The sequence below is a fragment of the Cricetulus griseus genome, chromosome 5, assembly GCF_003668045.3.
Source record: "Cricetulus griseus strain 17A/GY chromosome 5, alternate assembly CriGri-PICRH-1.0, whole genome shotgun sequence".
NCBI classification, from domain to species: domain Eukaryota; kingdom Metazoa; phylum Chordata; class Mammalia; order Rodentia; family Cricetidae; genus Cricetulus; species Cricetulus griseus.
In genome coordinates this window covers 147195630-147218771 of record NC_048598.1, presented here as the reverse complement: position 1 = coordinate 147218771, position 23142 = coordinate 147195630, and the positions used below count along the sequence as shown (strand labels likewise).

General features: G+C 37.8%; 1 protein-coding gene across 4 annotated transcripts in view; it reads left to right on the top strand.

Moving 5' to 3' along the window:
• The window catches only part of Srp54 (signal recognition particle 54), a 73817-nt gene that overhangs the window by 13608 nt on the left and 37067 nt on the right, over positions 1-23142 (top strand). For all 4 annotated transcript variants that reach the window (XM_035445062.1, XM_027419698.2, XM_027419699.2 and 1 more), the window contains exons 3-13: positions 2493-2584; positions 3784-3868; positions 8986-9090; positions 10047-10113; positions 10194-10251; positions 12260-12410; positions 13739-13887; positions 14202-14302; positions 14868-14954; positions 19812-19885; positions 20496-20604. In XM_035445062.1, coding sequence (XP_035300953.1) covers positions 2493-2584; positions 3784-3868; positions 8986-9090; positions 10047-10113; positions 10194-10251; positions 12260-12410; positions 13739-13887; positions 14202-14302; positions 14868-14954; positions 19812-19885; positions 20496-20604 — 1078 coding nt within the window. The remainder of the gene's footprint in view (positions 1-2492; positions 2585-3783; positions 3869-8985; positions 9091-10046; positions 10114-10193; positions 10252-12259; positions 12411-13738; positions 13888-14201; positions 14303-14867; positions 14955-19811; positions 19886-20495; positions 20605-23142) is intronic.

Below are 23142 nucleotides of genomic sequence, written 5' to 3'. Positions count from 1 at the left end.
GTGTGTGCCTGATGCACAGAGTCAGAAGAGGGCATTGGATCCCTTGGAACTGGGGTTATGAATGGTTGGTTGTGATCCACCATGTAGTTGCTAGGAACCTGTCTCGGTTACTTGTCTGTTACTGAGCTCAAGGCCAGCCTGGTTTACAGAGTGAGTTCCAAGAAGGCCAGGACTACACAAAGAAACCCTGTCTCAAAAAAAAAAAAAAAAAAAAAAAAGAGTTTAGTTTGGGGCTCAGAGTTGCAGAAGGTTGTAGAGTCTATGGCTATCATGGTGGGAGCATGGCTCCAGTCATGTACTGGAGCAGTAGTTGAGAGCTCACATCTAATTCACAGGCATAAAGCTGAGAGAGTCAGACTGAGTCTGCTTTTGCAACCTCAGAGTTTACACCCAGTGACACACCTCCTCCACAAGGCCACACTTCCTAAACACCCCACAAACTGGGAACCAGACATTCAAATATATGAGTCTGTGGGGACCATTCTCATTCACACCATGACAGAACTGAACTTGGATCCTCTGGAAGAACAGAAAGTACTCTTAACCACTGAGCCAGTTCTCCAGTTCAGTGGCTATAAGTTTTAAGATATTGTATCTCTCACTCTCCTATCTACTCAATGGCTTGTTTCTGCCAATGTTTGTTAATGACTTGTTATTCGAAGGCAGATGATTATAGTCCATGGTATTCTTTCTAGTTTATAATAACAATGAAAAGGTTCTGGGTTTCATGTTAAAATCCCTGGCTAATTTCATAGTTGTGCGATAGAATTGTGGGTAGATCCTTTAGTTTGTAAAATGTGAAAATAGCATTTACTTTAAGAATTTTTTTAATTAAGTGAAGCAATACATTAAAAGTATTCTAAGTTGAGTTTGAGAGATGGCTCAGCCATTAAAGACTAAGCTCGTGTCCAAAACTTTTCTACGTTTGAAGTTTCAGAAAAAATTCTAATATAGAATTTAATATTAGTACTTTAAAAAAACTAATGAAACAATGTTAAGACCATCTTAGAAACTAGACTATGGGCTGGAGAGATGGCTCAGAGGTTAAGAGCACTAACTGCTCTTTCAGAGGTCCTGGGTTCAATTCCCAGAAACCACATGATGGCTCACAACTATCTACAATTCAATCTGGTGCCCTCTTCTGGCATGTAGGTAGAACAGTGTATATGTAATAAATAAATAAATTAAAAAAAAAAGCAAATAAAGAAAGAAACGAGACTATTATAGTTCAGATTTTTCTTTACTGGAAGAGTATCTTTTCCCCTGATTTCTTCCATTAAGGTTTCTCTAATAATTCTTATTAATATTAAATCACAAATTGCCTAGTCTTGCCATCCACAATAACTAAAACAGCAGCTTTCTGAACAACATTCATGTTGTAGAGCCTTTATTCTTATTCTGATGAAGAAACAGTCTGAAAAAGATGACAAATTTAAATTATGCGCTGGTGTTCAGAAGGTTGAGGCAGGAGAATCTAAGGTTGAGTTCAAGATCAACTTGGGCTACATAGTGAGGCCTTTTTTAATCTTTTATTTATTTATTTTTAATATCTCCCCCCAAAAAATAGTAGTGAAAAAGGAAGCCAGATGTGATGACATATGCCCGTAGTCCCAATGCTGAGGAAGTAGAGGAAAGAGGATAGAGGCAAGTTCAAGGCCAGCCAGGGCTATAGAGTGAGGCTGAGGTGGGGTGGGGCTCTGGTAAGTCAGTGTGTGAAATACTTGGTAGAAGTGGAATGACCACCTCTGAGTTGGCAAGTTTTCTAGCCTTGGTGTTCCACTAGCAAATTTACCAAAATAGATCCCTCTGGTAGATAATCAGTTCTAGTCGGTACCCCGTGATGAGGGCTGGAAAATCCTCATAGGTCTCTGAAGGGTGTCCAAAGAACAATGCCTGTTTTAAGGCCTGTATTTGCAGAAAGCAGGAAGCAAAACAGGCAGAAATTCTTCCTCTTATGCAGCTTCTGTTCTGCTGTCCATGCTTCTGTTTTGTGAAGCTTCATCTTTTCGTAAAGTGCTTATACTTCATGACCTTCTAACCACAGTGCCTGCATCTTGACACTGTTGTGACAGGGAATTTTCAGTGGAAAAAGACCCCTTTTCTACTTTTTTTCTCTTGATATGTAGAAATTGTAAGGCTGTGTAATTGTCTTCTGCCATACAGGCATCAAAATTCTTCAGTGATTTAGGAAAAATCATGGGCATTATCTATTGTTTTAGTAACTTTCTTTGGCTTAGTATTGCTTTTATTATTAATGCTTTAATATAAGAGTAAAATTGTGATGATTAATACTTGGTCATTAATACCTGTGTAAAACTAAACACCATGCCCTATTTTGATATGACTGAGTATTTAATATTATTTTTTCTCCAAAGGTAATTGGAAATCTTTTCTCACCTCCAATAGTGTGGTATTGCTGATACCTGATCAATTGTTGTTTTTATGTTGCTGAAGTAAAACATTGATCATATTTCAATTTTATTTATTTTCAGGTATTAAATGCTATGCTAAAAGAAGTATGTACAGCATTATTGGAAGCAGATGTTAATATTAAACTAGTGAAGCAACTAAGAGAAAATGTTAAGTAAGTTGAATTAATTGTGTTAAAAACAGGACAAACTAAGTTTGGTTTACTGGGATTGAGGTGGTAACTAGGAAAGTTTGCTTTATTATGAAATACTTCTGTGCAGCACTGGAATAATATAGAACTCGTGTGTCAGAAAACTGCCTGTGGAACAAGGTGTGATGGCTCATGTCTTGGAGATTGAGGCAAGAGAAGTTTCATGAGTTCAGGGCCAGCCCTAGTTATATAATAAGTCTTGGGTCAGCCTTGGCTGAAAGATTTAGATGGATGGAAGAAGAGTATTAGAACGACTATGTAGTTCCATAATGATGGCTCAGTGAACAAACCAAGGATAACTTCATTTCATTGTAGATTTTCTTGTCTTCTTTATTTGGATGGGTTCTGTCATTTATTATAGTTAAATGGGATACAATTTTAATGTAAGAGCTTTTTAACTATTCAGTTAAAATTCTTGAAATTGTGGTAAGATTATATGAACCAGCCTTCTTCATGATTGAAGAATTATATTCTCTTTTGTTCTCCATTTTGGTTTCTCTGTCCCTGTTTGAAGGAGAACTTTATGGTCTTTGTTACTATATCATTTGGAAGAGGCATATAGGTGGGGCATCTAGAACCATATAGGCACCTCTAATAAGTTCTTGAATCCCAATCCTAACATTCCTTCTTTCTGCATTGATAGTCTGGGAGAAGATACAGAACTAGTGGTGTTTAAGAATTTAGAACTAGCCGGGCAGTGGTGGCTCATGCCTTTAAGCCTGGTACTCGGGAGGCAGAGGCAGGCGGATCTCTGTGAGTTCGAGACCAGCCTGGTCTACAAAGTGAGTTCCAGGACAGCCTCCAAAGCTAAAGAGAAACCCTGTCTCGAAACACCCCCCAAAAAAGTAGAACTAGAACGTTAGTGTGATTCTCTGTATAACATTTATAAGCGCCAAGAAAAATAAGATTAATATTTTATTGTTATATCCAGAGAAATTAGTATTTATGCATTGAACTGAAAGCCTTGGAAAACTAACCAAAGTTTTATACCTAATATTTTATGATATAATTCTTTGTGGTATAATCTTATGAATCTATAATAATTATATGGATGTTAATTAGACTGTTAATGTGAATGATTGAATACTCTTACATTTTATGGGATAGAAATACTTTTGGATTATCTTAACTGATTTCTTACCCCAATTGTCACTGTTTTGAAGGTCTGCAATTGATCTTGAAGAGATGGCATCTGGTCTGAACAAAAGAAAAATGATCCAACATGCTGTATTTAAAGAACTTGTAAAGGTAAAAGGGTATCAATGCCATGATTCCTTCAACTCAATGGATAAAAATGTATAGGATTTTAAATGAACACGGCTTTTGAGTCCCTTCTAATATGGATAATTTGTCTGTATTGAAATACAAATTTGAGGTGGCAAGATATTTTTCTGGTAAGGTGTCTTAACAACCTGAATTTGATCCTGGAACCTATGTAGTGGAAGGAGAGAAGTGACTCCTCTAGTTGTTCCCTGACTTTCATGTGTGTGTTGTGAGACATGAGCAGACACATAGAAAAAAAAGTTAGGAAAAAAATAAATGGGAGGGCTACTTTAAAAAATATTTGTGTGTGTGAGTATGTCGAGGTATTTCAGCAGTTAAGAGCACTTGGTCGTCTTGCAGAGGACCTGGCTGGGTTCAATTCCTAGCATTCACATGGTCGTTCACAACTCCAAGGTATCTGATGCCCTCTTCTGGTCACCACAGGCACCACATGGTACATACATATGTGCAGGCAAAACACACATAAAATGTATAATATTTAAAAAATTACTAATGAGCTGCTGCTGGTGGTGTCGCACATCTTTAATCCCAGCACTTGAAAGGCAGAGGCACGTGGATCTCTGAGTTTGAGGCCAACTTGATCTACAGAAGCAAGTTCCAGGACAGCCAGGGCTATGCAGAGAAACCCTATTTTTTTTTTTAATTGTAACAAAACAAAATAGATAAAAATTGTTTGAAAAAGCATATTTGTATGTGTGTGTGTCTGTCTGTGGATGTGTGTGTGATCTCTGATGCCTCTGAGTGTCATAGGCTTTGGAGCTAGAGTTACAAGTGGTTGTGAGTTACCTGATGTAGGTGCTGGAAAGTGAATTTGGGTCCTTTATAAGAATTATCAACTCTGAAGCATCAAGAACTAGATTGGGAAGCATTTGTTGAGTAGCTTCTTTATTCTAGGCAGTATGCCAAGTGGACAGCAGAGATAACACTTGTCCTTATCTCAGAGAAGCTTATGGTCTAGAACAGTGTGTATGCAAGCTAAGTTAAAACTTACATAATAATAGTAAAGCATTATTTACTCTAGTTATGTCTTGCAGGGGATGGAACCTAGGAACTTACATGTGAAGCACATGCTCTGTCATGAACTATACCTCTGGCTCCCACTCTCTGCCTTTTCTATACAGCCTGACAGTGTTGTTTTAAACAAAATCTCAATTGTTTGATTTTACCAATAAATACTGAGGAGCCACATGCTGGGGTGAAAGCCTGCTAGCTGAGAGAGGCAGAGAAAGCACCCACCTGACCTTCCTCCTTAGCTGACGTCCCAGAAGCCATCTCTTTTCTCTGTCTCAAACAACTCCTCAAATTGAATGTTCTTCCCTTCTACTTCCTGTTCATCTTTCTCAGTCCTGACTCCCCCTTACTGTCTGGGGTTTTTTTCCTTAATAATCCTATGTTCACTTCTTGTCAACTGGTTACTTGCTCCACCTCTTGACTTATGGTTGACTTCATTTAACCCTGTTTACAATATTCAAGCAGAAAGCTCTTGGATTAAAGGTGTGTGCTAGGACTGAGCCACACCACAACTAGAAACAGGTTTTTCTAGTAAATAATATGGTCTCAGGATTCCCAGGGTGATAACATATCCTGCAGCATGACAGCTTGCTATCAAATCAAGACAGTAACACCAACTGAACATGGTGGTTCATGCCCTTAATCTATTACTTCCTCCCCAGGTCTTTTGAGTGTAGGGACCCTTCTTTGCATTCTCCTCCATTCATTATAAATCATGGCAGAATCGTTCAGCTGTCTGTTTTTACCAAATAAGTTTTAAATCTCTTCCTCCAACAAGACTGAAATAGGAAGGCAGAGGCAGCTGGATCTCTATGAGTTAGAGGCCAGCCAGGCTGCATATTGAGACTGTCTCAAACAACAAACAAAAAAACATAGTGACTGTACACTTCACCAGCAAACACTTAAAATGCCAGCTTTCACTTCACAAAGCAGTAGATATTAATTGTATTAAATTGTGACCATTGACTATGCATATGTATTTTTAAATGGGAAGTATATGTACTTCTGTGCTGTACTTTCAAATTCTCTGAAAGCTCAGCTCATTTGCAAACTAAAGTTCTGCTTGCATAGAACACCATTTTATAAGTAAATAAGCAATATGCATATAATCTGGTTATTCTGACCTGGATTTAATTTGGCAGAATTATTTACCAAAGTGAAGTTAACTTGTCACTTTAAGGAAATAACTGACAATATTGTAGCTGATGATAAAATTCAAGATAAAATTATATGTGAAAATATATGAACTAGGGGACTTTAGTTTGAATCTCCAACCCCACACAAAAAAGTAGAAGCTGTATCTCTAACATGAGTTTGAAAGAATCCTGACTTTTTTCCTGATGAAATTAGTACTGATAGTGTCAAGATTTTTACTGTTTAATGAAATGAGTGATAATGTGAGATTTGTATAATTCAGTAAACCAGTGCTTTAAGTGACTAAATGCATGGTGTTACAGATTCATACATGAGGATGGATACTATCTGTGCTAAATATAGGAGAGTATCAGTTTCAGTGCAGCAGACTGGAGGTTTATATGACTTCAGATTGCACATTGCAGCCAACCCTTACAAATGATTGTGCTCCTAAAGGAGTTTTCATACTACAAGGTTGAAGACTTGTTTCAAGAGTATAGGAGGATGAGAAGATAGCTTTATAAAATGTTCAGTAATGATAGCTGAGTTATTCTGTCATGAATATATAGAACAGAGGTGAATGCAGGGCAGCCTTTCTATACTGAAAAGATATAGGAGAAAGGGAGGTGAATTTGTTTTAAGACAGATTTTGCTTGCTTCAGAAGTTTTTCCAAAATTGTGTACATGTTTGGAAAAGGGATAAGAAAGTGTGTTTTGATTTGTTTTCCCTTTACCAGTCTTCCCTGAAACTGGTGAATAATACCTTGATGGTATTGACTAGATTATTAATCTTGAACTACTTAGTCTCTATTGCACCTCTTCAGCTCTGCTTATGAAATGCAAAGGGAGTAAATGAATGGACATAGCTGTATTCCACTAATGGTTTATTTACACCAGGCTTGGCAGTTCACCCAGTAATCCTAGCATCAGGAGCTGCAACAGGGGTTCTAGGGCAGCCTGGGTTACATGCTGAGTTCCAAACCAGACTAGGTTTCAGAATGAGAGCTTCTTTAAGTCAAATAATGTTAGTAATCATGATGATGATGATTATTAGTTTGTAAACATCTGGTCTAGAGTTTATGATTATGGAGTTACCATGTACAAATAAGTATTTCAGCTCCAAATGGACTTAAATTTGAATTATGTTTTTGAACTAACTTATAAAGCATGGTAGTGCATACCTATAACAATAGTAATATAATTCAAGGACTTCAAGAGATAGGAGGAGGAGGATCAGGTGTTTTTGACTATGACTAGCCTCAGCTACATAGTGAGTTCAGGCCAGACTAGGTAACATGAGACTCTCAAAGAAGAAACAAAAGAAAATAAGCCTTGTATTTGTTTGAGAACTGTTCCTCTGTGACACTTTCTCGCTAACCCATTGTTGTAAAGTTCTATTTTTCTCCCTTGCTTTTTTTTTTTTTTTTTTTTTTAGTTTTTCCAGACAGGATTTCTCTGTGTCGCTTTGGAGCCTATCCTTGAACTAGCTCTTGTAGACCAGGCTGGTCTTTAACTCACGGAGATCTGCCTGCCTCTGCCTCCCGAGTGCTGGGACTAAAGGTGTGCACCCCCACTGCCCAGCTCTCCCTTGCTTTCTTTTCTTTTTTTCTTGGTTTTTCGAGACAGGGTTTCTCTGTGTAGCTTCAGAGCCAATTCTGGCACTCGCTCTGGAGACCAGGCTGGCCTCGAACTCACAGAGATCCACCTGTCTCTGCCTCCCGAGTGCCGGGATTAAAGGAGTGCGCCACCAACGCCCGGCTATTTCCCTTGCTTTCTTTAGGTAATAATTTTATAAATCTTTTTGCATTAGAAACTTTAATATTTGAATTAGAAGGTGCCATTTATCATTTTGTTTTATGTATACATTTGTCAAACAGAACATAAATTAACCAGTATGGAAGCCTCCAGACACATGATTACTGAGCACTTGGGATGTGTCTAGACTAAATTGTAAAGTTATTTGAGCAGGAAATACACATTAATTTAAGTACAAAGAGGGAGATGGTGATAAACATAAATGGCAGAGTGCCTGCCTTCTATCCCTACTGCCAAAATTAGCTTGCTTTTATTTATTTATTTATTTATTTATTTATTTATTTATTTATTTATTTTTTTGAAGACCGGGTTCTCTATGTTGCTCTGGCTGTCATGGAGCTCAGTCTGTAGACCAGGCTGACCTGGATCTCACAGAGACCGCTTGCCTCTGCTCTCCTGAGTGCTGAGGTTAAAGGCGTGTACCACCAGCAGTACCAGGCAATTTTTTGTTTTGTTTAAAAGGCAAGACGAATTTAAAAAATGTACACTGGCTGGATTTGAGGACTTGGTATATGAGAAAAGAAATATAAAATATCTCATATGGATTTCATGGTGAGGTGATAATGTTTGTGTAATAAAAAATGTATAGATGCTAAATAATAAAATTTTAAAAGCTACAGTCAGAGACAGAGAGAGAGTGTGTGTGTGTGTGTGTGTCTGTGTGTCTGCAAGTGTGTACTATGTTGAGCAACTTAAGGGAGCTGACTGTTTCCCTTCATCATGTGGGTCCTGGGGATTGAACTCAGGTTGTCAAGTTTGGTGGTCACCTTTACCTGTTGAGCCATTCCACTGGTCCCCAAATTTGAAGTTCATATAGTCTCCAGGTACATTTGTTTCATATTTATGTAGTTGTGATGATACAGATATGTGATGTAGATGAGTTCCTTACCTCTAAATTGCTTTGATATGAAAGGCCTGAGTATGAATTCAACACTGCAGTATTTTATAAAACTCTTAAATTTCACTCTGCATGAAGGGGACTAGTAGAGTTGCCTAAGAATGTTGGGATTATGGTGGCTTCAATAAAATGGAAACATCCTTAGCTCTATGTTTATAATTTACATGTCCTAGGATTTTTGAGTGTCACATGTTATTCTGACATTTTTATTTTTGGCATACAGCTTGTAGACCCTGGAGTTAAAGCATGGACACCAACTAAAGGAAAGCAGAATGTGATCATGTTTGTTGGATTGCAAGGGAGTGGTAAAACGACAACATGTTCAAAGGTAATACACTTAAAAAAATTCCTATGGAAGATATATTTGAATATCTCTATATTGTTTTATAGTTTTGTTACTCAGTGCCCCTTCTCTGCTTTTGTCATATTTTTGTAGGACATAGAGTGGAGTCCTCTAGTCTCCTCTCATGTTTGTCAGAGTGTTAGACTTCTAAGCCAGGTGTGGTGATGCACATCTGGAGGGAGTGGGGGGGGATCAGGATCTCAAGGTCATCTTCCGTTGCATAGGGAGCTTGAGGTCAGCCTGAGCTATGAGACCATTCAACACAAACAGTGAACAATTATGTGAAGTCAGGCTTCTTTTGAGAAAGAAAAGGGGCTTCCTGTCCTTAAAGAGTGTAGGTGTGACCAGATGCAGTAGAGGAAGAGGCAGGCGGATGGGTCTTCATGTGCTGAGGCCACTCTGTCCTGTAGCTGCTTCCAGGCCAGCCACAGCCACAGCCACAGCCACACAGTGAAAAAGAGAGGGTGTAGGAGAGGAGAGCATGCATGCACACATGATTTTTTTTTTAATTGAAGAAAACAATGGAATTTACGTTCGCTTTTGACACAAAATTCCCCTTTGAGTGACCCACTGTGCATGATGTCACCTTTTACATATCCTTAATTTTTCATTCATTATATGACCCTTTTTTCTATGATTGGGTTTCCCAACTTGGTTGCTAGATTTTTTTTCTGTCACCCACAAGCCTTAGCCATGTTATAGTTTAAGGGCAAGGGTGATGGTTTTAACAGTGATTATTGCTGCTTTATCATCTTACATTCATTGAATGAGAATTAGAATTTAAACTCTTTGGAACTTTTGCTGTGCTTCAAAATATTTAATATTGCATTCATGAGAATTATGAACAATTTTACTTCTTAGATAAATAAGATTAAACAAAAGTTTTTATATAAAATGATTTGTTTTTTGATATTTTATTTTTTTTAATCTTTCTTTCCTAGTTAGCATATTATTACCAGAGAAAAGGTTGGAAGACCTGCTTGATATGTGCAGATACATTCAGAGCAGGTATTGTGTTGAAATTAAATTTTTCTTTTTGTGACTTTTTATTCTTACATTTGAGGCTTCATTGATTCTTTATCTCCTAGGTGCTTTTGACCAGCTGAAACAGAATGCCACAAAAGCAAGAATTCCATTCTATGGAAGGTAGGTTACTATTTTTCTTTTCTTTTCTTTTCTTTTTTTTTTTTTTTTTTTTTTTTTTTGACTTTTTGACTTTCTGGCTTTTTGAGACTCAGTCTCAGTTTTAGTCCAGTCTGCCCTGGAAAACTCTAGTAGTTCAGGCTGGTCTCTGATTTGTGATCCCTTTGCCTACGTCTTCTGGGTGCTGGGCTCACAAGGTATGTGTCACCATGCATTGTTTCCTTTTTTTTTTTTTTTTAAGACACCTGAAGCATCTTCATTAATACATGCTAGGAAATACATTCTTGAAATTCTTTATCATTTAACAGTATGTGGTAGGGGCCTTGAAGGTAGAAAGAGTACCTACCTATTCCTTCAAGATGTGCTGTGACTCCACAGGTGCACCATGATTTATTCATGCTTATATACATACACATATAGAAGATTAAATAAATACATATACCACAAAACTGAATGCAGTGGTATACTTTATTGAAGAGGAATTTAATTCTAGAATGATAATTACTTATGTAACTTACTCTCTGTATATATGTAGTCATTGTCATGTTCTTTTTGTTTTTCTGAGCCTTTGCTGTCTTGGAACTTACTCTGTAGACCAGGCTGGTCTCAAACTCAGAAATCCACCTGCCTCTGCCTCCCAAGTGCTGGGATTAAAGATGTGCGCCACAACTGCTGGCTCATTATCACTTTCTATGAAGATCTTTTACAAATTTTAGTTTTATAGCTGTAATTTAGTACTTAAGATGCTGAGGTGATGGCCAGGAGTGATGACCACCCACACCTTTAATCCTAGCACTCAGGAGGCAGAGACAGGAGGATCTCTGTGAGGTCAGCCTGGTCTACAAAGCAAGTTTCAGTACTGCCAAGGTTGTTACGTAGAGAAGCCCTGTTTTGAAAAACCAAAAAAAAAAAAAGGGAAGAAAGAAAAAAGAAAGATGCTGAGGTGAGGATTTTCATGAGTTCAAGACTACTCAGAGCTATATAACCAGGTTAGGCAGGGCTTCATAGTGAAACTTTATCTTAAAAAATGATTAATTGATTTATTAAATAATGTCTAGTAATGCTAATAGCTGCCATTTTGACTTTATTTATTCCGTGTGTGTGTTTTGCTTGCATATATGTCTATGTACCACATATATACCTGCCTGGTGTCCTTGCAGGCTAGAAGAGGTACTGGAGGCAAACATGGTTGTGAGCTCTGCTTTGTAGGTGCTGGGAATTGAACCTGGGTCCTCTGGAAGAGCACCTTGTGCTCTTGATTGCTATGTTCTCTCTCCAGCCCCTATTCTTTCTCTCTACTCTTTTAGAAGTATTTATTTCATGTCTTTTTGATACTAACATACCAACCTTGATGTGCATAGTAAATGATGATGTCATCATCTGAGGAGGTGCTGTACAATTTAATAACTTAATAAAGTGATACCAAAGGGTTAATAATGGGAAAGCAGGTATAATATGCTTTGTAGCATGACTTCTCTTATTAAAGAACATGCTAAAATACGTTTAAGGAAGCAGTTCTGAAAAAACATGCATTAGAATTAATGTAGACTTTTGTACAAAAGTTCAGTGGTGCCTCATGATGCCAAAGAAATGGCTTCTCAGTTATAGAGAGATGGCTCAGAGAAAGCACTGGCTGCTCTTCCAGAGGTCCTGAGTTCAATTCCCAGCAACCACATGGTGGATTACAACCATCTATAATTTGTTCTGTTCTGGTGCCCTCTTCTGGTCTATAGTGGAGCTATGTGTGCAGGCAGAGTACCGTATACATGCATACATATATACATAATAAATAAATAAACAAATAAATAAATAAATAAATTTTTTAAAAAAAGAGAAAAGAAATGGCTTCTGTATTTTTCATTTATTAGGAAGTTCTTCTAAATTGAAAACACAGTATTTTTACTTTTACAGAATAGATTAAAAATAAACTGACAATTTCCGAGTAAATAGTATTTGGATGTTTTCCCATCCTAGTGTTAATAGTGTTAAATCATTTGTTCATGTTTAATAGCTATACAGAAATGGATCCTGTCATCATTGCTTCTGAAGGAGTGGATAAATTCAAAAATGAAAATTTTGAAATTATTATTGTTGATACAAGTGGTCGGCACAAACAAGAAGATTCTTTGTTTGAAGAAATGCTTCAAGTTTCTAATGCTATAGTAAGTAGCTTTCCATGGAACATTATTTAAAGGACTTTAGTCAGTTTAACTATGAAACCTGATTGAGATTTTGGTGAATATAAGTTACTCCTTGCCTATAAGATAGCTGTTAAGTAACTTATTTCTGTTTTGGGGATCTATAACTGTGTGATAAGGACTTAATGTCATCATTTTTTGTCTTCACTATATATTTTCATTTAGTGTCTCCTTTAAAGCTCCTAAAAGATGAGTTGGGTATGGTGGCCCATGCCTTTTACCCTAGTACTTAGGAAGCACAGATGGATCTCTGTGAGTTCAAAGCCAGCATGGTAACATCTAGCACTAGGCTAGCCAAGGCTACATAGTGAGACCCTGGGTGTTAGTCACTGTTTCATTGCAACTCTTAAAAAAACAAAACATATAATTGGGACTGGCTTAATATTTCAGAGTCCATTATCATCATGGTGGGGACACATGGTGAACAGGCAGCCATGGTGCTGGAGAAGTGGCAGCATCCAGATCTGTAGGCAGCAGGAGAAGACAGCAAGTCTCTGAGCCTGACTTTTCAAACCTCAAAGCCCACCCCCAGTGACACACTTCCTCCAACTAGGCTACACCAATCCAATGTGGCCACACCTACTAATCCTTCTCAAGTAGTGTCACTCCCTATGGCTAAGCTTCAAATATATGAGGTTATTCAAACCTCCACACAAAAACAAAAATAAAGTTATAGAAATAATGTAGAGGTAGGAAGTAGCTCAGCCCCTGTTGCATACATTAGAAATTCATGTTTGGCCATTGGGATGTTGCTAGTAATTGGTACTAATTAGTGTCCTTTTAGTGCTCCTATTATTTTGAGGAATGGGAACAGATCTAAGGGTCACAGCCTCAGTCTGTTACTGATTCTGTTTTCAGAATACACCCTTCTATTTTGTACTTTTCCTGAGTCACTTTTACTGTTCCTTTGCCTTTGGTGTCGTTCTAGAAGGTGTCTACATAACCTCCTCCTCTTATTCTTCCTCTTCTTTCTTCCTTGTCCTCATTTCGCCACATAGTGAAATGTGACCAGGCTGGCCTTGAACTCAGAGATCCACCTGCCTCTGCCACCACCCCCAGGCAACTTTTCTTCTTTATTCAGGCCTCTGCTCAGAATAATTTCCAAAGATGTTACCATATTTTCTTGTATGTATCATGGGCTCAAGGGTTTTCTTACTTAACCTCTTAGCCAAGCCCTATATACCACTAAATTCATGGTGCTCTCTCAGTCAGTATTTTTTAATAATATGTACATGCTCATGGTGACCTTTTCTTACCACTTGTAAAAAAACGAGTCTTTTTATTCTTTCTAGCAACCGGATAACATTGTTTACGTGATGGATGCATCCATTGGACAGGCTTGCGAGGCGCAGGCGAAGGCTTTTAAAGATAAAGTAGATGTAGCTTCAGTAATAGTGACAAAACTTGATGGTCATGCAAAAGGAGGTGGTGCTCTCAGTGCGTGAGTATCAGTTGAAGTTTCCCTGTCGTGGTTGCTAAACCTTTTGCCCTGTAAATCATTTGTTCTGTGCCATGGCATCTTGTGTATATTTATGAGTTTCTTACTCTGTTTTTAAGAATATTTTAGTAATAAATGATCTATAAAAGAGATTTAAGTAGAAATGGAATTTTGGAACCTGTCTAGTATAATTCCAACTAGTAAAAAAAAACAAACAAACTTGAATTTGATACCTTTTGTTAATTATCTTTGAAAACTCTTCTGGCTATTTGTTTTCTTTTTTGAGGTTATTTATTTATTTATTTTTTTCTGTGTAGAGTTGCTGCCACAAAAAGTCCAATTATTTTCATTGGTACAGGGGAACATATAGATGACTTTGAACCTTTCAAAACGCAGCCTTTCATCAGCAAACTTCTTGGTATGTACAATGTGGAATTATAGAACCATCTCTGAGATAGCATGGATCTTAGAGCAAATTAGGGTGTTAATCCTGTGCTTACTAACTAGCTTAAGATGGCCATTTTCTTCTGTGACTTACCATTCTAACCTCTATCTTTCTTTTCATTCCCTGCTTCTTTAAAGTACTGGGTATCAAAACCAGGGCCTTTTGTGCTGCTGTGCTGCATCCCAGCCTTCTAACCTATTTTCTGTGGGTAGAATGGTAAAATGAGTTATTGGAAGCATTTGAGCACATAATACAGAAATATGTAGTTATAGTAATAGAAGTTGTAATGATAGTAAAACTTTTCTATTGTCGTAACCTGGTATAGTTAGAGAGCCTGGAATTAGGAGGTTAGCCCTGGGCTGTTTTCTGATATATGACTTGTTTCTTCCTCCTTAGCATCAGTTTTTTTCTTTTCATGTAAAATATAGTAAGAATATTTAACCAGCCTTGCAGAACTATTACATATGCCAGTGTATTTTGCATAATGTAAAGGTGAGCATATTATTAGCTATTCATTTTTCTTTTTGGTGTCTTATAGGTATGGGTGACATTGAAGGACTGATAGATAAAGTCAACGAGTTGAAGTTGGATGATAATGAGGCACTTATAGAGAAGCTGAAGCATGGTATATTTGTAGCAAAAAAAAAGTTTGATTTCAAATGTTTTCTCTTTTGTTTTTCTTTCTTTTTTTTTGTGGTGATGAGCATTGAACCCAGGGCGTTGTGTATACTAAGTAATCACTTTATTGCTGTCTACCTCCCAACCCATTGATTTTCCGAGAGAGATCTTACTGTATAGCTTTGGCTGTTTTTGGACTTTTGATCCTACTGCTTCTACTTGGATTACAGGTGTACACTATTGTATTTTCTCTTGATTTCTTTTTCTTTTCTCTTTAAAAAATTGTATGTGAGGCTGGAATAGCACATGACCCATATAGCACTCATGAAGAAGTTAGAGGATAACTTTTGGATGAAGTTTATTCTTTTCCATCTTTCTATGGGTTCCAAGGATTGAATTTGAGTCATTGGACTTGCAAGACAAGCACCTTTACCCACTGAACCATCTTCCCAGCCCATCTTTTTGATACATTTACTACTGATTCATTGGAAATGATAATATCTGTAATTAGAAGTATGTTTTTAAGCTGAGCATTGTGGCATATTCCTTTAATGTCTTTGAGTTCCAGGCTAGCCTGGTCTACAAAATTAATTCCAGGCTATTCAGGGCTATATAACAAGACTCTGTCTCCAAGAAAAAGGTCAAATGCTTGTTTTAGATTATTTATATGCAAATCATTTTAATTCTTGGGCATCTGAGCAGCTGCTATATTAGTTTTGTTATTTTACAATCAAATTAGCTAAAAGTTAAAATAGAAGCTTTTATTTTCATTTTTGAACCAAAAACAGTTGAGAATTTTAGAATACACTTTGTGTGTGTGTGTGTGTGTGTGTGTGTGTGTGTGTGTGTGTCTGTCTGTCTGTCTGTCTGTCTGTCTGTCTGTGTGTATGCCCAGGGTCTTGTATCCTGGGTTGGTCTGGAATACCTTTTGCTCTTGCCTCTGCCTTTCAGACACTGAGATTACAGGGTGTGCCATCACACTTTGCCATTTTTTAGTGTTTTTTGTTTTTGTTTTTGTTTTTTTTTCCAGACAGGGTTTCTCTGTGTAGACCAGGCTACCGTGAACTCAGAGAGATTTGCCTGCCTCTGCCTCCTAAGTGCTGAGATTAAAGGTGGCTCACACCACCTCACCATTTTTTATCAGTGAGCATTAACATCATTTGCCTGTGTCTGGAGTCAGAAACTTGGGTGTCATTTATTGATACTTTTTTTCACTCCACAGGATCTTGTGCGTGCTAGGCAAATAGTCTACCTCTGAGCCATGTCCTTAGCCTTTTTTTTTTTTTTTCCTAACCTCTGTCTACCGTTTCCCCCATTTGTTTTCTAGTTGTAGTGCTTTTACCTTTTGAATACCCTCAGTTTTTTGACCAGAATGTTAACTGTTCTGCAGCCATGCTATTTTATATCTCAGTTGCTTATAAAAATATATTTCGTTGGAGGCTTGCATCCAGATTTGGAGAGTGAGTCCATGACCATCATGGTAGGGAACGTGGCAACAGGCAGGTGGTGAGTTTGTGGTCATCACAGTAGGGAGTATGGCAGCACACAGGCAGGCATGATGTTGGAGTAGTAGCTGAGAGCTCACATATGATTCACAGGTTCAGAGCAAAGAGAACAAAACTGGGAATGGCATGGGCTTTTGAACCTCAAGGCCCACTCCAGTGATACTTCTCCAACAAGGCCACACCTTCTAATCATTCCCAGTCAATATACCAACTGAGAACCAAACATTCAAATGTATGATCCAGTGGGAACTGTTGTCATTCAAACCACCACAACCTAACCATCCTTGAACTTGAGATCCTCTTGCTTCAGCCTCTGGAATGATGGAGTTACAGGTGTGTGTCACTAAGCCCTGGCTGATCTCTTTATTTGGGAAGTTAGAGTTTTCAGAAATTAAGTTATGACCCCATCAGTCTAAAATCTTCCACCACCTTCCCATTGTCCTTAGAGTGCTTGTAAATGGTCCCATTATCTAGTTCCTGTCTTCTGCATTAGCTTTTGACTCTGCTGTGTTTACAGTTCTGTGCCAGCAATGCTGAGCTTTCAGTTTCTCAAATGGAAGCTGCTCACACTTTTGCTAGTTCCTCTGTCTATTACATGCATCCTCTCTTTATACTACCCGTGGATAAGTACTTAATTCATATACTAGATCTCGCCTCTGATGTCTTACTTGATTCTTAGACTTAAATTAGAAGCCTCTGATGCATGTCCCTTTGTACTCTATAATTGTCATTCATCACAATCATTTAATATTTAGCTTATCTTCCCTGTGTGAGGTGAAGGTAAGGATCATAGCTGTGTTCTTCATCTTTCATTTTCATACTACCTTGCTCAGTATCTGACACAATGTGGTCCTGACTGTCCTGGAACTTGTTATGTAGGCTAGGCTGGGCTCAGATCCACTGCTGCTGCCTCATGAGTTCTAGGATTAAAGGTGTGCACCATGCCAGGCCCTTCTTCTATCTTGAAGCAGTGCCCTAGTTCTGTTTCTGTATAGTGTACGTAGTTTGTCTATTCTCTGACTTCTGAATCTTTAGATCTCTGGTACATTTTTTTTTAAGATTTATTTATTGCTGGGTGTTGGTGGCGCATGCCTTTAATCCCAGCACTCGGGAGGCAGAGGCAGGCGGATCTCTGTGAGTTCGAGGCCAGCCTGGTCTCCAGAGCAGTGCCAGGATAGGCTCCAAAGCTACACAGGGAAACCCTGTCTCGAAAAACAAACAAACAAACAAAACCAAGATTTATTTATTTATTATGTATACAGTATTCTGCCTGCATGCATGCCTGCAGGCCAGAAGAGGGCACCAGATCTCATTACAGATGGTTATAATCTACCATGTGGTTCCTGGGAATTGAACTCAGGACCTCTAGAAGAGCAGTCAGTGCTCTTAACTCTGAGCCATCTCTCCAGCCCCCTCTGTACATTTTTGTTTTTATTCCTTATATTTTGGTTATTCTGAGGTCACCAAGCTCTACTTAATTTCTTAATGATTATTTTCATCTTCTCCACTTGTTAATATTTGACAATGTTACCTACTTTTTTGAAGTTTTCACTTGATTCTGTTGCATGGATTTTCTGCTTGTTCAGTGATCACTTATTTTGTTTTACAAAATATTGGCGTGTATGTTTATGAATGTGTGTATAGTAAAACATGTCTTGCATGTGTGTGGAGTTCAGAGGATAACTTGCTGGAGTCTCTTCTCTCCTACCTTTATGTGGGCTCTGGGGATCAAACTCAGCTTGTTAGGCTTGTGTGGCAAAAATCTACCCACTGAGCCATCTAGCTAGTTTCACTTCTTTATGAATAACCAATGCTAGAATCTAAATGCTTATGGTTACAGCAGAACAGTAAGTACTCTTAGTCATTGAACCATCTCTCCAGCCCAGGTATTTTCAAAATTCTGTATTGTGTCCATTTTTCCCTCAATCAGTTTATTTCACACAACATGATTTCTCCCTTAGTTTATTATTGTTATTATTGTTATCATTATTAGTGTGTATTTGATGTGTGTATTTGATACACACATGCTTTGGCACATACATACATATATATATATATAATATACATATTATATATATATATATGAGAGAGAGAGAGAGAGAGAAATCAGAGAACAACTGAAATCAGTTCCCTACTTCTACCTTTTTGTGGTTTCCAGTGATTGAACTCAGGTCATCAGTTTGCATGGCAAGTACCTCATTCACTGGCCGGCCCACATACTTTAGTTATGGTTTTGAGGCAGAATCTTCCTTTGTAGTCCTGACTGGCTATAAACTTGGAATTTTCTCTCCTTAGCCTCCTGAGTTTAGAGATACAGGTGTGAGCCACCATGCCCATCAGCAAATTTTTTTTTTTAAAGATTTTATTTATTTATTTATTATGTATACAACATTCTGCTTCCATGTATATCTGCACACCAGAAGAGGGCACCAGATCTCATAACGGATGGTTGTGAGCCACCATGTGGTTGCTGGGAACTGAACTCAGGACCTCTGGAAGAGCAGTCGGTGCTCTTAACCTCTGAGCCATCTCTCCAGCCCCAGCAAAATATTTTTATAATCATCGGTGAAACACTAGTTTTGCCATACCAGGACTCTATATAGCTTGGCTGTCCTAAAACTGTCTGTGTAGACCAGGCTATCCTCAAACTCACAGGATCCAGCTGCCTCTGCTGGGATTAAAGGCATGTGTCAAAACTTCTGACATTATTTGAGTACTGTTTTGTCCTCAGTCTGTCCATTTTCCTAACTGTGGATAGCTAAGCTATTAAGACATTTCAAATCTTTTTTTAAATTTATTTTTATTTTATGTGCACTTGTATGATTATCTGTGTGAGGGTGTTGGATCCCCTGGAACTAGAGTTGTAGACTGTTATGAGCTGCTATGTGGGTGCTGAGAGTTGAACCTGGGTCTTCTGGAAGAGCAGACAGTGCTCTTAACCACTGAGCAATCTCTCCAGCCTGGCATTTCAGATCTTCTAAATCATTTTCACTGTTTTATATTCTTGCCCATAATGCATGGGAATTTTACATGTTCTATATTTTTAGCTTTTGCTGTGTTCAAGTCTTTTAATTGTAGCCATTTTAGTAGGTATAGTTAGCCTTGTTCCTACGTATCTATTCATCTGCATGTGTCTGTCTAATGTGCTGTGATAGAAAGCTTCTCTGTGATACAATCTGTCCGTGTGCTTGTTACTCCTTACAGCTTTCATCCAGTCTTCCACACAGTAACTGTGCAGTGAGTGTTTATTGATTGGATTACACACTTCAAGATAAATTCATGATTAAGGAAAATACTAGTTTTATTGAATGGAAATGTACATTTTCTGCTATATCTGAATTATTTATATTGCATTTCAGGTCAGTTTACATTGCGAGACATGTATGAACAGTTTCAGAATATCATGAAAATGGGCCCATTCAGTCAGATCTTGGTTAGTTACCTTTAAATGTTTCTAAAATTTCTTTATATGTTGTGTTCATTTTATTTGTACAGAGAAAGCAAGTTTAATGCACTGCAATGCAGTAGGCATGGCTATCACAGAAGAGCCACCTGCCTTATTAGCATGTATCAATTGTTTAAAATTGTGGGTTTTGTTATGACATTTTCATGAGTTTATATAATGTGCTTTGTCTTTTTTATTATGATTTCTAAGAACATTTATACTTGCATAAATCATTTGGGTAAAATGGATCTTATAAGAATTAGTTTCGGGAGGCAGAGTAATAATAATAATAATAATAATAATAATAATAATAGTAATAAAATAGTAATATTGATTCTCATACTTATCAAAATGGAGAATGCCAAGACACTGGGTATTTAGACATACACCTATAATCCTAGCACTGAGGCAGGAGTACCATTAATGAGTTTGAGGCCAGCCTGGTCTTCAAAGAGAGTTCCAGGACAGTCTCCAAACCTACAGAGAAACCCTGTCTCGAAGGAAAAAAAAAAAAACAGAATTAGTTTTAAAGCTAGTATTTAAATACTGACATTTTGAACAATATTGTCATTGATGACTATGTTTAAATCTGTTCTAGGGGATGATTCCAGGTTTTGGAACAGATTTTATGAGCAAAGGAAATGAACAGGAGTCAATGGCAAGACTAAAGAAACTGATGACAATTATGGATAGTATGAATGATCAAGGTAAGACATCCTTCATTCAGTTCTTAGTACCCACTGGTAGTTCACAGCCATCTATAACGGCCATCTATAACATGGGATCTGGTACTGTCTTCTGGTATGTAACTATACATACAGACAGAATACCTTTATACATAAAATACATAAATAAGTAAATCTTTTTTAAAAAGCCATTTATAATCAATCATATTCAGGTTTTTTTTTTAATTGTCTCTTTTAATACTTAATGTGTACCTTTCAAATATAAAGCATTTAATCATTATAGCTCTTAAGGGGGATAGTTCACTATTATCCATCTTTTCCAGGTAAGAAACTGAGATATAATCATACTGAGTAAAAATTTTTTCAAGGTCATTGGACAGAAGAGAGGCTGGGGTCCATCCTCAACATTTTTCTTGGGAGTCTGTCCTCAGTTACTCTGTAGAATACATGATATTTCTCCCACATCTGAAAGCCTTTTCTTTTTGAAATTGTGTTTTTATTTTTTGTTTGTTTATTGAAAGCCTTCTTTTTATGCCTGATAAGGCAATATATACAAAAATAGCAGGCAAACATATTTAGGTTTGGCATGTAATAAAAAATTCTCTGAGTTCTATCAAAATGACACATACTTCCTTACTTAATTATTCAATTCCTCCAAGTTTATTTATAGTTTCAACACCTATGATCCCTATATTTGGAAGATGGAGGTAGGAGGAACAGGAATTTAAGGTTATTCTTGAGCTATAAATCAAGGTTCAAGCCAGCTTGAGCTACATGAAACCCTACCTCAAAAAAAACAGAATTAATACTAATATATAAAAATCTTCCTTTTCATCCAGGCAGTGATGGCACACAACTTTAATCCCTGCACTTGGGAGGCAGATGCAGGCAGATCTCTGGGAGTTCGAGGCCAGCCTAGTCTATAGAGTGAGTTCCAGGACAGCCAGGACTATGCAGATAAACCCTGTCTCGAAAAACAAACAAACAAACAAGCAAGCAAGCAAATAAATAAATAAATATTTTTATGTGTATAAAATAGTAATATTGATTCTCATACTTATCAAAATGGAGAATGCCAAGACACTGGGTATTTAGACATACACCTATAATCCTAGCACTGAGGCAGGAGTACCATTAATGAGTTTGAGGCTAGCCTGGGCTATGTAGCAAGTACAAGACCAGCAATAGCTGCATAGCAACATTTGGTTTCAGAGAAATTAAATAAAAACATTCTAAAGAAGGAAAAGATAAAGATTAGCCTTGAAAACTTTCAATGTCTAATATAACTGAATATCAAGACTAAGCGTTCTTTTTCACTCAGAGTCATGAGATGCTCTGTAATACTATCTTCTAGAAATCTTGTTTTACTTTCATGCCTGCATTAGTAACTCATGAGTATTTGTGTCTGTGTAGGAAGCCTATTGACCTAGGTGTGTTTAGTGAAGACAGTCTGACCTTCACTGCTCTTTGTTGCCATTCTTAGAAGAAATCAGTGTTCACTTGTGTGAATTTGTTTGTTTGGTTTCCTGAGACAAGGTTTCTCTATATAACAATCCTGATTGTCCTGGAACTAGGATTGAAGGCATCCTAGTTCCTGGCCTGACTTCATTCTGTACTTGGACTGATGCTAGAAACTGCCGGCTTGTGTTTCCTGTGCTGTTAGCCAGTCACTGGGGGTGCTGTTTTAATAATGGAAACTGATTTTTTAAATTATTATTTTGTGTGTATGGGTGTTTTACCTGCATGTATGTCTGCTCATAATGTGTGTGCTGTGCCTGGGGAGGTCAGAGAGGGCATTGGATTCCTTGAAACTGGAGTGAAAGGCAGTTGAGAGGCAGTGTGTGGTGCTGGGAAACAAACCCTTGTTTTTTGGAAATTAGCCAGTGCTCTTAACCACTGAGCTGCCCACTACCCTGATTTTATTTATTTATTTGTTTGTTTGTTTGTTTGTTTGTTTTGTTTTTGTTTTTCGAGACAGGGTTTCTCTGTGGCTTTGGAGGCTGTCCTGGAACTAGCTCTTATAGACCAGGCTGGTTTCAAACTCACAGAGATCCACCTGCTTCTGCCTCCCGAGTGCTGGGATTAAAGGTGTGCGCCACCAACACCCGGCTATTTATTTTGTTTTTGGGTGGTTTGTTTGTTTTGAGACAAGGTTTCTCTGTGTAGCCCTAACTGTCCTGAAACTTGCTCTGTAGACAGAGGCTGGACTCAAAACTCAGAGATTTGTCTGCCTCTGCCTCCCAAGTGATGGAATTAAAGCTGTGCACCAACATTGCCCAGCCTCTCCTGACACCCTGGCTCATTTATAAAAACTTAGTTACTTATAGCTGAGGATGGGGGACTTGGTATATATGTGTAGAAGTCAGAGGACAGTTTGGGGAAGTTGGTTCTCCTTCTACCATATGAATTTCAGAGACTAAATTCAGGTTATCAGGCTTGGCAATAAGCAGCTTTATCTATTGAGCCATCTAGACGGTTTATTAAGGGATGTCATGGATGTTATAAAGAGAATGTTGGACTGGGCATATCATTTGCCTATAATCCTGTCACTCAAGAGGC